The following is a 13,142-nucleotide window of genomic DNA, read 5'->3' on the forward strand; positions in this document are numbered from 1 at the left end:
AATGTTCATAACCAGATAGCACAAAGTCAATATAGTGAGGATAGAAATCTGAAATAAACACAGAAAATTATGCAAGAATTCAATTCGTTAGACAGTACTTATGGAAAGAGCCAAATGTTACCTCAAACATTAAACTTTCAAACATAAACTAGATAATACTGTAAATACTCAGCAATTCAGGCACTTATGTGGAAACAGAAAGTTCAAATACCTCCTCCCTCCACGGATAATGAGCATTTTCAACATTTCCTATTTTATAACTAAATTACATTTTCTATTGACTGACACTGGTTGAAGGATAAACGTTGGTCAAGACACTTGGGAAAATGCCACTCTACTTCTTCAGAGTACCACTGTGACAGTTTTTACATTCAGTTGTCTAAAGAGACATCTCCGATGGTACAATGTTCTTTTGGTGTTCTGCACTAGAGTTGTGTGTCGAGAGATTTTTTTTTGCTAAACTCTGATAACTTTAGTTCCCTGAAAATGGTGCCACAAGTAGAGAGTGCAGTAAACAAAGTGCCTGGCATGCTGGCCTTGACCAGTAAAAGAACTAGTTATGGAAATTGGGACATTATGTTGCAGCTGCAAAAGACACTGGTAAGACAGCAAGCAGAGATTGTGTACAGGTTTGGTTATTTTGTTACAGGTAAGCTGGAAAGAATACAATGAAAATTTACAATAATATTGTAAGGACACAAGGGCCCAAGTTATATACAGAAGTTGGGAGGCATTATTCCCTTACAGCATAGGAGACTGAGGGGTGAACTTATAAAAGTGTACAGCATGAATGGGCTCAGTCCTTTTCCCATGGAAACTGAATCAAAACACTAGAACGCCCAAGTCTGGTTAAGAGGTAAAAGATTTAAAAGGGATCCAAATGGCAAATTTTTCACAAAGAGGATGTGAGCTATATGAGGTGAGCTGCCAAAGGAAGTGGTTGATGATGCAGGTGTAATAAGAACTTTTAAGAGACATTTGGACGTCTATGTGGATAGGGAAGGTTTTGAGGGATGTAGGCCAATCACAGGCAAATGGGACTAGTTTAGACAGACATCCTCATCGGCCTGGACAAGTTGGTCCATAGGGCCTCTCCCATGTTATCTTCCTTTTTTGACAGGACTGAACATATTGCTGTGGACACAACTGCAACTAAGTACAGTGGCCAGCATGAGTCGTTCAATGGATTGTAAATTACAGCAAGCGTTGCCTCATTACAATGTGCAGCTGTGGTAACCACGGCAACCGCCAGTCACAAGCTCCAAGAATCCATGAGGGAATTGCTGCAGTGTGAGCCACCAAAGCCCAGCCTGTGTTTCAATGTTGTTTTAATGATAGACGAATATGTTCTCTGCCTTCACCAACAATTCCATTACTGACATTTAATCAGTACCTCTGAGCCTCCTGTATTTCACTTGAATAAAATGGAGTGTCCATCACAATTGTAATCACTGACTGAAAGGCCATCGGTTCTGAATGAAAGCTATCAAAAATACAAAGCATTAATTCAGAACTGCTTTGGTGTGGGAAACAAAATCAACCCTTGTTTTTTGTGTATGACAGTCACCTAGCAACAGTCATCAATTCTGACTCAGCTGCCCCTCCTCCTCTCTACACTCTAGTCTCCCAGCATCAGTCTGCAATCACTCTCAGCTGCCCAGGAGTATCACAATATACTGAGCATCAGAATGGTACAAGATTAGGTATCAATTCCAATCATTACACTGTTACAGCTTCTTCACATCACACTGCCAAAGTCATAGTGCGCTTTAACGGCAGAGGGTGATTCCACCAAATGCAACAATAGAATTAAAGGGAACGGTGAAGGAGAGGCTTTCAAAAATTACACAGAATTTAGAGCATTCATTCCAACATGCCTATGTTTTGGTTCCAAATGCACGTCTTCTAATCTTCTAATCTATTAGTTAGAATTAGTGTTTGTGGAGAAAAATGTTATTAAGCCTACATACAAAGTTAGGAAATCATGGTGGGACTAATATTCAGAGCTGTGTACACTTCAGTGTAAGGAGTATTGTAGGAAAGGCAGATGAGCTTAAGACATGGATCAGCACGTGGAATTATGACACTGTAGCCATTGGTAACAATGGTTACAATTGTAAGGTATGACTACGTTAATAGGATTACATAATAGACCACTCAATAGTCGGCGGGATTTAGAGAAACAAATTTGTAGAGAGATCTGACATTTACAAGAAACATAAGGTTGTGATAGTGGATGATTTTAACTTTCCACATATTGACTGGAACTCCCATACTGTAAAAGGGCTAGAGGGGAAAGAGTTTGTTAAACGGGTCCAGGAAAGTTTTAATTGGTACATAGAAGTCCTAACTAGAGAGCATGCAATGCTTGACATCCTATTAAGGAATGAGACAGAGCAGATGACAGAAGTTTGTGTAGGGGAACACTTTGCATCTAGTGATCATAGTGCCATTAGTTTCAAAATAATTATGGAAAAGGATAGGTCTGTCTGGTCCTCAGGTTGAGATTCTAAACTGGAGAAAGGCCAATTTTGATGGTATCAGAAAGGATCTGGCAAATGTGAATTGGGAATGGTTATCTTCTGGCAAAGGTGCACTTGGTAAATGGAAGGCATTCAAAAGTGAAAATTTGAATGTACAGAGTTTGTACGCTCCTGTCAGAATAAAAGGCGAGGATAACAGGATTAGGGAACCTTAGTTCTTGAGAGATATTGAGGCTTTGGTTAAGAAAAAGGAGGCGCATAGCAGGTATAGATAGGCAAGCAGAAACAAATGAGATGCTCGAGGAGTATAAGAAATGGAAGAGAACTCTTAAGAAGGAAATCAGGAGGGTTAAAAGAAGACATGAGATTGCTCTAGCAGACGAAGTGAAGGAGAATCCTAAGGATTTCAACAGATAGGTTAAAAGCAAAAGGATAGCAAAGGACAAAATTGGTTCTCAGGAAGATCAGACCAGTAATCTAAGCATGGAGCCGAAAGAGATGAGGGTGATGTTTTTTCCCATCTGTGCTTACTTGGGAAATGGACACAGAGTTTATAGATGAGAGGCAATGCAGCAGCGAGGTCATGGACCCTATGGATTACAAAGGAGGAGGTGTTTGCTGTCTTGAGGCAAATTAGATTGGAGAAATCCCCAGGGTCTGACAAGGTGTTCTCTTGGATCCCGTGGGAGGCTGGCGCAGAAATTGCAGAGGGCCTAGCAGAGATACCTAAAATATCCTTAGCCACGGGAGAGGTGCATCTGACTATAAACTTGACTTTGATGACCCTATCTAGCTGTTGAGCTACCTCCAAGGATCTTTGAACTTATACACTAGAGTCCTTTTGTTCCTCAATACTACCTCAAGCCCAACCATATATGGCATATGTTCTAACTTTAGCAGACCTCCAAAATACATTACTTCATACTTATCAGAATTAAATTCCATTTATTGATTTGAATGAGATTGTAGGTGACATGGGTATCAAGATTGTGGATGACACCTAAATTGGTATTCACAGTAGAGAAGGCTGTCTAAGGTTACAAAAGGATCAAGATCAATTGGGAAAAGTGGACAAAGGAAAGGCAGATGGGATTTAACTTGGGCAAGTACAAAATGGTGCATTTTGGGAATTTAACAAGGCCTGGATGTCCACAGTGAATGACAGAGCCCTGGAAGACATTGTGGAACACAGAGATCTCAGGATACAAATACATAGTTCCCTGAACATAAGATACGTAGTGAAGAAATTGTATGGAATGCTTGCCTTATCAGACCAGCACTGTGCAAAGGAGCTGAGATGTCACATTGCAGCTACAGTACTGTGCAAAAAGTCTTAGACACATATAAATAGCTAGGGTGCCTAAGATCTTTGCACAGTACTGCAGGAACTTTATGCACTTCACTGTACTGCTACCGCAAAAAAAAAACAAATTTCATGACATATGTGAGTGATGATAAACCTAATTCTGACATGGGTCTCTATTGTGGACTGAGATTAGGAAGGGGGTAGGGAGAGACAAGTACAGAGAGACATTCTGTAATGATCAATAAACCAGTTGTACGGAATCAAACAACCTTGCCTGGTGTCTCAGAGCACCAATGCCACACCCTGCTTGGCACTCCTTCTCTGCCACCAGTCCCACACTCCTCCTGTAGCACTCCACCATTGTCATTCCCAACATCCTTTGCTCCCACCAGATTTACACCTCGTTCTCTGCACCATGTTGTTAAATACAGTACTGTGCTAAAGTCTTCGGCACCCTGCAATACATATGTGCCTGAGACATTTGCACAGTACTGTATATAGGACGTAGCTGAAAGCACACCTGGAATACAGTGTACAGTTCTGGTTGTCAAACTATGGAAAGGATGTTTATAAGGTAAAGAGGATCTGGAAAAGATTTACAACGACACTGTGGAGACCGGAAGGCTTGAATTATAAGGAGAGACCAGACAGGCTGGGACTGTTTTCCCTGGAGCAAAGCAAGCTGAATGGTGATCTTATAGAGGCTTATTGAATCAGGAAGGGCATAGATAACACGGATAGCAACAACCTTTTTCCAACAGTAGGCATCTAAAACTAGAGAGCATAGGTTTAAAATGAGAGGATAAAGCTTTTCCGCACAGAGGGTGATGGGTATATGGAAGTAACTGCCAAAGGAAGTGGTAGAAGTAGGTATGCTACAATATTAATAGGAAAGGTTTACAAAATACAGACAGGTGGGGCTAGCTGAGGAAGGCACCCTGGTCAGCAGGGATGAAATTGTATGCTATATAACTCTTCACCACGAGTTAATCTCTGTTATGTTGGATGGGAAATAAAGCAAGTCTAGATTAAGGACCAATGACTATTCAGGTATTTCCTACACCACTGCAATCCCTTTTGTTGTTCACAGATAGATTTATATAATCACTAATTTAACCATGCCTAACTTGTATCTGAATTCCATTCAAGTCAGTTCTCACTTAATCAGGTATCAGCCTGTCCTGGCCCAATCAAGTTGATATCATGGCCAAGAAAATTCACCAACACCTTTGCTTTGTCAGAAGACTAAATAAATTCAACACGTCCCTATCGATTCTTACCAACTTTTATTGATGCACCATAAAGAGCATTCTGTCTGGATGCATAACACCTGGTTTGGCAACTGCTGTGCACACGACCACAAGTAACTGCAGAGAGCACGTACTTTATTTACATACAGTCTATATAACAGTTACTTATACATTGCGTTTTATAGGATTGTTTTTATATTCATATTTACGTGTTTTTTAAATTGTGGCCTTTATGCTTATTGTGTTTTTATGCTGTATCGGATCCAGAGTAACAATTATTTTGCTCTACACCTGCGTACTGAGGAATGACAATAAATTATCTTGAATCTTGAGAATTACAGACAGTACTCAGGACAACACAGAAACAATCCTCCCTCTATGGACTCTGTCTATACTTCTCACTGCCTCAATAAAGCAGCCAATGTCATCAAAGACTCCACTCATCCCAGATATTCTCTCCTCACTCCTCTCATCAGAAATCCTGAAAGCACCTATCACCAAGCTCAAGGACAGCTTCTATCCCACAATAAACAGTAAAGTGCACAATCATAATGAGGTAGATTGTGAGGCCAAGAGTCTATGTTATCAGAGCCTTGAGTGGACCTCTTATCTGATAACATACACTCTTGGCCTCACAATCTACCTCATTATGTTTGTGCACTTTACTGTTTACCTGCACTGAACATTTTTGATAGCTTGTGAACTTTATTCTGCATTATTATTGTTTTACCTTATTCTAGCTCAATGCACTGTGTCATAATTTGGTCTGTATAGAGTATGCGGGAGAAGCTTGTCATTGTACCTCAGTATATGTGACAATAACAAACTAATACCAATAAAACAATAGAAAGCAGTGTGTCTATGAGTACTGCAAAGGTACAATGAAAAGGACAATGTGAAACACATTACAAAGCATCAAACATCTTCCACAAAAGTTACATTACTTTTGTTACTGATTGTGCACTATAATCTAAAGATATTTCTCAACAGCTGAGCAATTACTCTGATTAAACGTTCTCCAACCAGCAAGAGAGAATATTAACCCTGGAGCTCCAGCCTGTAGGTAGGTGATGTGTGTGTGAACATAAAGAGAGAAGGGGTATTCTTGGAGTAATTACACTCCACTAGAAGTCAGATGAACAGCTACAGGATACCCAGAAATTGTCTGAACTCACTTCAGTCTTAGATAGGGAACAGAAACAGGTCTTTCAGTACATCAACTGCACATCATCCATGTGATACGCATTTTTACAAAAATCATACAATCCAAACACATTTTCTTTTCAGTAAATTACCATAAACTTGTTCCTCAGCATCTTCCTCACTTGCCTCCCACACACCACCCCCACCTCCCATTCCCTCCAATCCTAATGCAAGTTACAATTTACAATTAACCTACCAACCTGCAAACTTTTAGATCACAAGAGAAGACTGGAACATCCGGAGGAAACCCACATGAACATACAAGCTCTACATAAACAGTACCTGAGGTCAGGATCAATGTCATGGAAGTGTTGGAGTTCCATTCTTGCACATACAAATTTTCATCAGCCACCATTCTAAATACTCAGTTGCTTAGTGCCCCTAACTAATTTTCTCCTCTCAACAACACTACAGTTTAATAACCTTAAAATATTTAATTAACCCTCAAGTTCAATGTTTCTGGATACGTTCCAAATTTCCATTGCACTTTGTATCATTAAAGTGCTTACTCTTATCTTAAAATTTATACTCAGTGGCCAATTTATTAGGTACATCTGTACATCTGCTTTTTAATGAAAATATCTAATCAGCCAATCACATGGCAGCAATACGATGCACAAAAGCATGCAGACATGGTCAACAGATTCAGTTGTTCAGACCAAACATCAGAATGGAGAAGAAATGTGATCTAAGTAACTTTGACTGTGGAATGATTGTTGGTGCCAGTTGGGGTGATTTGAGTATCTCAGAAAGTGCTGATCTCCTGGGGTTTTCATACACACCAGTCTCTAGAGTTTACAGAGTAAGGTGTGAAAAACACAAAAAAAAATCCAGTGAGCAGCAATTCTGAAGGCAAAAACCCCTTATTAATGAGAGAGGTCACAGGAGAATGGCTAGACAGGCTCAAACTGACAGGAAGGCAACAGTAACGAATTTGGACACTCCTTAGCCTTCTATAACCATGAGAAAGTAAGCTTAATCTATTGAAGTTTGTTGTCAGCACTTCATTCTTTCAGTTCTGATATCATGCTGCAGCTCCTCAAAGCTTGCAACACTTTGTTCTCCAGCCCAGACTTCAGGAGGAGGAAGCTGGAGGTCCATGAGCCTGTCCTCATAGGCAGATCAAAGGTGGACAGGGTCAGCAACTTTAAATTCTTCTGTTAGCATTTCAGAGGACCTATCCTGGACCTAGCATGCAAGTACAATTATAAAGGAAGCAAGGAGCACCTCTACTTCCTTATAAGCTTGTGAAGATTTCGACAAATGTCTACAGATGTGTGGTAGAGAGTATATTGACTGGTTTTACCACAGGCTGGTATGGAAACACCAATGCCCTTGAATGGAAAATCTTACAAAAAGTCGTGGACACGGCCCAGTCCATCATGGGTAAAGCCCTCCCCTCCATTGAGCACATCTACATTGCAGAAAAGCAGCATCCATCATCAGGGACACCCATCACCCAGGTCATGTTCTTTTCTCGGTGCTGCCATCAGGAAGAGGGTACAAGAGCCTCAGGACCCACACCAGCAGGTTCAGGAACAGTTATTACTCCTTAACCATCAAGCTCTTGAACCCATCACTGAACCTATAGACTCACTTTCAAGGACTTTTCATCTCATGTTCTCGATATTTATTGCTTATTTGTTTATTTATCATTATTATTTATTTCTTTTGCATTTGAATAGTTTGTTGTCTTTTGCCCATTGGTTGTTTGTCCTCCATGTTGGGTGCAGTCTTTCACTGATTCTATTATGACCCGTGTATTTTCTGAGTATGTCCACAAGAAAATATATCTCAGGGTTGCATATGGTGACATACATGTACTTTGATAATAAATTTACTTTGAACTTTAGTGATGTGTCCACAACTTTCTGCAGTTTTTTACGGTCTTGGGCAGAGCAGTTATCATATCAAGCTGTGGTGCATCAACGTACAATGCTTTCTGCAGCGTATCATCTGATGAATGTCAAAGGGGACATGCCAAATTTCTTCAGTCTCCTGTGTGAGGACAGGCGTCAGTGAGCTGCTTTGACCATGGCATCTATGTGGTTAGACCAAGATAGGCTATTGATAATGTTCACTCCAAGGAATTTGAAACTTTCAACCTCAACACTGCTGACATATGCAGGAGCATGTATACCGCCTCCATTCCTGAAGTCAATGATCAGTTCTTTTGTTTTGCTGATACTGAGGGAAAGATTGTTGTCATGCCACCATGTGACTAAACTCTAAACCTCCTTTCTATACTCTGACTCATTGTTATTTGAGATACTGCCTATTATATCAACTACAGACTCAGAGATGGAGTTAGAGCAGAATCTGGTCACGCAGTCATGAGTGCACAGGAAGTAGCGTAGGGAGCTGAGGACACAACCTTGTGAGGCCAGATGGAATTAGTTTGTACTGGCATTATGGATAGCATAGACATCATGGGCCCTGGGTCCTGTTCCTGTTCTGTGTGCACCAGGGCGAATAAAAAGGCAAAAGGATAATCAGTCCCAATTTCTGGTTCTATAGTTCCAACCATGATCTATACTGCTGTGCTCTTTAGGAGATGAAGGCCACCACATTCTGCTCCAAAGCCAGTTAGATTTCTTGTGTACCTCAAGGTTCAATGGGATTCATCTTACAGTTGAGACATTAAGCAGCAGATAGAGATGGTACAAATGGAATCGAACATTCAAACTGTCAGCAAAGTAGGAAAGTTATTGATGAAACTGCAAAAGATAGTGGGACTAGAATAATGCTCTAAACAGAATGAAAAGAATGCCAGGCAACTCCTCAAAGAATTAGGGAATTCTTTGCTGTAACAAGGATAACTCCTTCTCCAATATTCAACCAAAAGTTCTTATGCAAGGTTATGGATCCAAAACATGCCCTCGACAGATGCTGCCTGGCCTGCTGAGTATATCCAGCCTTGCTTTGATTTATATTATTAAACAATTTCTTCACTTGACTAGTACATCTTCTAGAAGATGCTAAATGCCTTCAAGTCTTTTGCAGATCAGCTGATGATACACAGTAAGGAAACGTGCAGAGTACAATGCCCCCACAGGAAGATGGAGAAGCCGGCATGTAATAGAGCATCCCAAGTTGCTTCTCAGTATTAAATGGAGACTCTTTGAAGAAGGGGATGGACTTTCACATAAGTCACAGAGGCATAGCTAACAATTTAAAACTGTCATCGATGATTAGGTGGTGCATACACAATATTTTAGACCAGAGGTTCTCAATGTGGTCCATACGGGAAGGGGGCCATGACAAATTTCGTAGGGGCTACAAGTAAAATAAACAAGAAACTGGGGGCCACAGGAGTTTCTGATTGGGTTGTGGTAAGTTTACTGTTTAAATGAAGTATTACTAAAATATAGAAATAAAAAAAGTAGTTAATATATGTAATTTATTTGGAACCCCAAATGAAATTAATGGAAAAATATGCTAGAAATGTGGCAACAAAACAGGGGTGGGTGGGTGGGTGGGTGTGTGTGTGTGAGAGAGTGATGCAGCAGTTCTATCATTATCTCTACTCCTGCTTGACCACACACAAATCTCTGCTCACACCCAGCAGGACAGCTTGCTGAGCACCGAATGCCACTCCACATCTACTCCTAAAACACAAACTGCAGATAGGACAGGGTTTTCTGCAGCAAGGCCAGTCGGCAAGTGTGCAGCAGGAAGCTCGTTCTGTTTGCCTTCCACTGGCCGGTGTGTATTATTATACTTACAAAATGTGACATGAAGACTGCAATCACTGAAGAACAAATTTCCTGGAGAACAAAGTGTTGCTGCTAAGTCTGACATATTTTACCTGTCAGATATGCTTGAAAAACTGAATTTAGTAAACAAACAGTTACAAGGAAAAAACTGCAATTCCATATCATGCAAAGAGCCTATTACCACTTCCCTTTGAAAACTCAAACTTTTCAGCAGCAACATTGAACATCATGAGTTTATGCAATTTCCTTCACTGGCCACTCCCAAATAGAATTGCAAGATGATGATCTGATTGTGTATCTTGATCATTTGAAACAACTGGACATTGATGGGGAATTTCCATTCAGAGACCTTCTGGAGATGCATATTCCAGCTTGGGTGGTGGATCCACTTGGGGTGAATGTGAATGATGATGACACCACATTGCAAGAATGTCTTATTGAGCTGCAGAGTGATACAACAGCTCAGCAAAATTCAAACGCAGCAAGCGAACTTTCTGGATTACACTAGATATTCAAATTAAGTTTCCACGTTCTGGATAAGTGTCCTATTCAGAGCTTTGGAAGAGTTTTATTTTTCATATACATGTGTAATATATTTAACATATAATACCCATAACCTGTTAAAACATAAATATTGACTGTATATTAGAATTAGTACAGTTGACCAAAAAAGCTTTAAAATGGAGACTATGGAGGATGGGGGTCAGAGAGGTAAATGAAAGTCACAAGTGGGCCACAAGCAGAAAAAGGTTGAGAACGACTGCACTAGGCTCAGGATTGTGAATGATTTGATCTCAGCAATAAATCTGGAGAAATATCACACAAAAATTGGAACTTGTCAAAATTGGATAAGGTCAAAAGGGAGAGGAAAAGAGGTACCTGGATGTGAACTGGGCCTGCAGTTCAGAAGTACAGCCTGCACTGTGAGTGAGGCTGATCAGGAGGCAAACCAGAGTCTCAGCTCTCTGCAAGGAATAATCAAACAATGGATCCTCCTGCCTCGGGTGGGACACCAGGTTTGGTAAGGTCTGAAGAATCTTCATCAGTGCAGGATAGAAGTCCCTGAGGATGGTGAAAGGAGTAATAAACAATCAACACATTGTTGCTTGAGAGATCTGACTGAATGCAAATGCATACTGAAGGTATTGGACATCATTGGTTGTATCACTTGGAGACATTTTGAGGTCAGGGGAGGCATTTTTCCGAAATGCAATGAAAATGAAGGGCCAGCAAAGACAAGTCTCAAACACCAGGACCAAATACCGCCCCTAATCTCTCTGGGTAAGGTGAAAAATATCCCCACAGATAAAACTCCAAAATTCCTGCCAAAATTTATAGTAATCCCTGGAATATACTCACACAGAACAACCTTCGAATCACTTTCCATGCTTGTTCTGTCTTTCACCAATCTCCTCTTCCACCCGATTCAGTCATACACACAACGCATTCTTCATCACACTCCCCATATTCAGTGCATTCCACATCTTTCATGTTCCTGTCTCCCGTTTCTCACTGCATGCTCACCTGTACATGTCACATGCTTGTCCATAGTTGACTGCAACAGCCCACAGCCGCAAAGCCTCAATGTTTAATGCGTAGGCTTCCTGTTGCTCCAAGTGCAGGTCACAAGGATCTTGTGCTATGAACCTCCCAATTCGCTCTTTCAACTTGAATTTGTTTAACTGTTTAAAAACAGAAGCAACAACACAAATCACTCATATTATTAAGCCAAACTGGCCATTTGTGAATTACCATAACCCAACATTTGAACAAGGTAAGTGCACCTTATCTGCTCACAACAAATGGTTACCTCTTTCAAGGAGATCACAGAGAAAACTCTTCATGACTCCCTCATCCACTCAATCCCCCTCCCTCCCCAGGCACTCTCCCTTGAAACTGTGCAAAGCGTTACACCTGCCCCTACACCTTCTCCCTCACCACCATCCAGGGCTCCAAACAGCCCTCCCAGGTGAGGTAGTGGTTCACATGCAAACCCATTGGTGTTGATCCATCTATTACTGGCGAGCTCTTGTTCTACCCCCTACCCTTACCTCTTTATATTGGCCATCTTCCACTTTCTTTCCAGTCCAGATAAAGGGCCTCAACCCAAAACACTGACTGTCCATCTCCTTCCATCGACGCTACCCATATCTCTCTACTCACTTCCGATCCAAGTAGCTATCAAAATGCTTTTTAAACAGAATATTTGGCAACTTACTCCAAATATTCACCACCCTCCATGTAAAAATCCTGTCCCACAGATCTCCTTTAACCTGTGCCCTCTAGTTTTAGACTTTTGGATCAACGAAGCTTTGACATAACATGGCCACCTTAATAGAAAGGTCAAAAGGCATAAATTTAAAGAGCATAAAAAAAATCTTGATCTAGAACAGGGGTTCCCAACCTGGCGTCCTTGCTTAACAATATTTGTTCATGGGACCAAAAAAAGGGTTGGGAACCCATGGTCTAGACAGATGCGGTGCATGATGTTCTTTGACAGGGCTTGCTAATATTCAATCTCTGTTGGTAACATAATAATAAAAGGCAAATAGAATCTTGATTTTGGCTTCAGATATCAAAACTGGAGGATTGCATCCACTTTTTTTTAGTGATGTCCTACAGGAATGACACAGAAGTGTGCAACAGATACAAGACAGAATTAACAAATCTGACAATGGGCAATTTTTATAAATAGAGACTTGACTACTTATCTCTTTTCTCATTGAGGGGATATGTTTGAAAAATGGCAAAGCAAAACAAAACCTCAACAGGATTTACAGAGAAGGATGAAGAGGCATTAGAGAAGGTACAAGGATACGGTAATACACAACTGAAAACAGTCAGGAAAGAATTTAGAATTAGAATTTATTTATTTAAATCTTATATCCATCCCACAACATGAGGGAGTAAAAATCTTTGTGATCTGACTCCATTGCAATGTTCAAACATGTGAATTTAAAAGTCTAATGGCTTGTAGGAAGAAGCTGTCCCGTGGCCTGTTGGTCCTGGCTTTAATGCTGCGGTACTGTTTGCCAGATGGAAGCAGCTGAAACAATTTATGGTTGGGGTGACTGGTGTCCCCGATGATCTTCCAGGCCTTCTCTCTGCACCTGCTGCTGTAAATGTCCTCAGAGGAGGGAAGCTCACATCCACAGATGCACTGGGCTGTCTGTACCAGTCTCTG

The 13,142-nt window shown here is 40.8% G+C and overlaps 1 protein-coding gene across 2 annotated transcripts in view; it reads right to left on the minus strand.

Moving 5' to 3' along the window:
• Positions 1 to 13,142, minus strand: part of rpap1 (RNA polymerase II associated protein 1) — a 174,932-nt gene that overhangs the window by 49,041 nt on the left and 112,749 nt on the right. For both annotated transcript variants that reach the window (XM_063052697.1, XM_063052706.1), the window contains exons 15-16: positions 11,483 to 11,640; positions 10,838 to 11,020 (exon numbers count right to left, since the gene is read on the minus strand). In XM_063052697.1, coding sequence (XP_062908767.1) covers positions 10,838 to 11,020; positions 11,483 to 11,640 — 341 coding nt within the window. The remainder of the gene's footprint in view (positions 1 to 10,837; positions 11,021 to 11,482; positions 11,641 to 13,142) is intronic.

The sequence above is a fragment of the Mobula hypostoma genome, chromosome 1 (genome assembly GCF_963921235.1).
Source record: "Mobula hypostoma chromosome 1, sMobHyp1.1, whole genome shotgun sequence".
In the NCBI taxonomy this organism is placed as follows: domain Eukaryota; kingdom Metazoa; phylum Chordata; class Chondrichthyes; order Myliobatiformes; family Myliobatidae; genus Mobula; species Mobula hypostoma.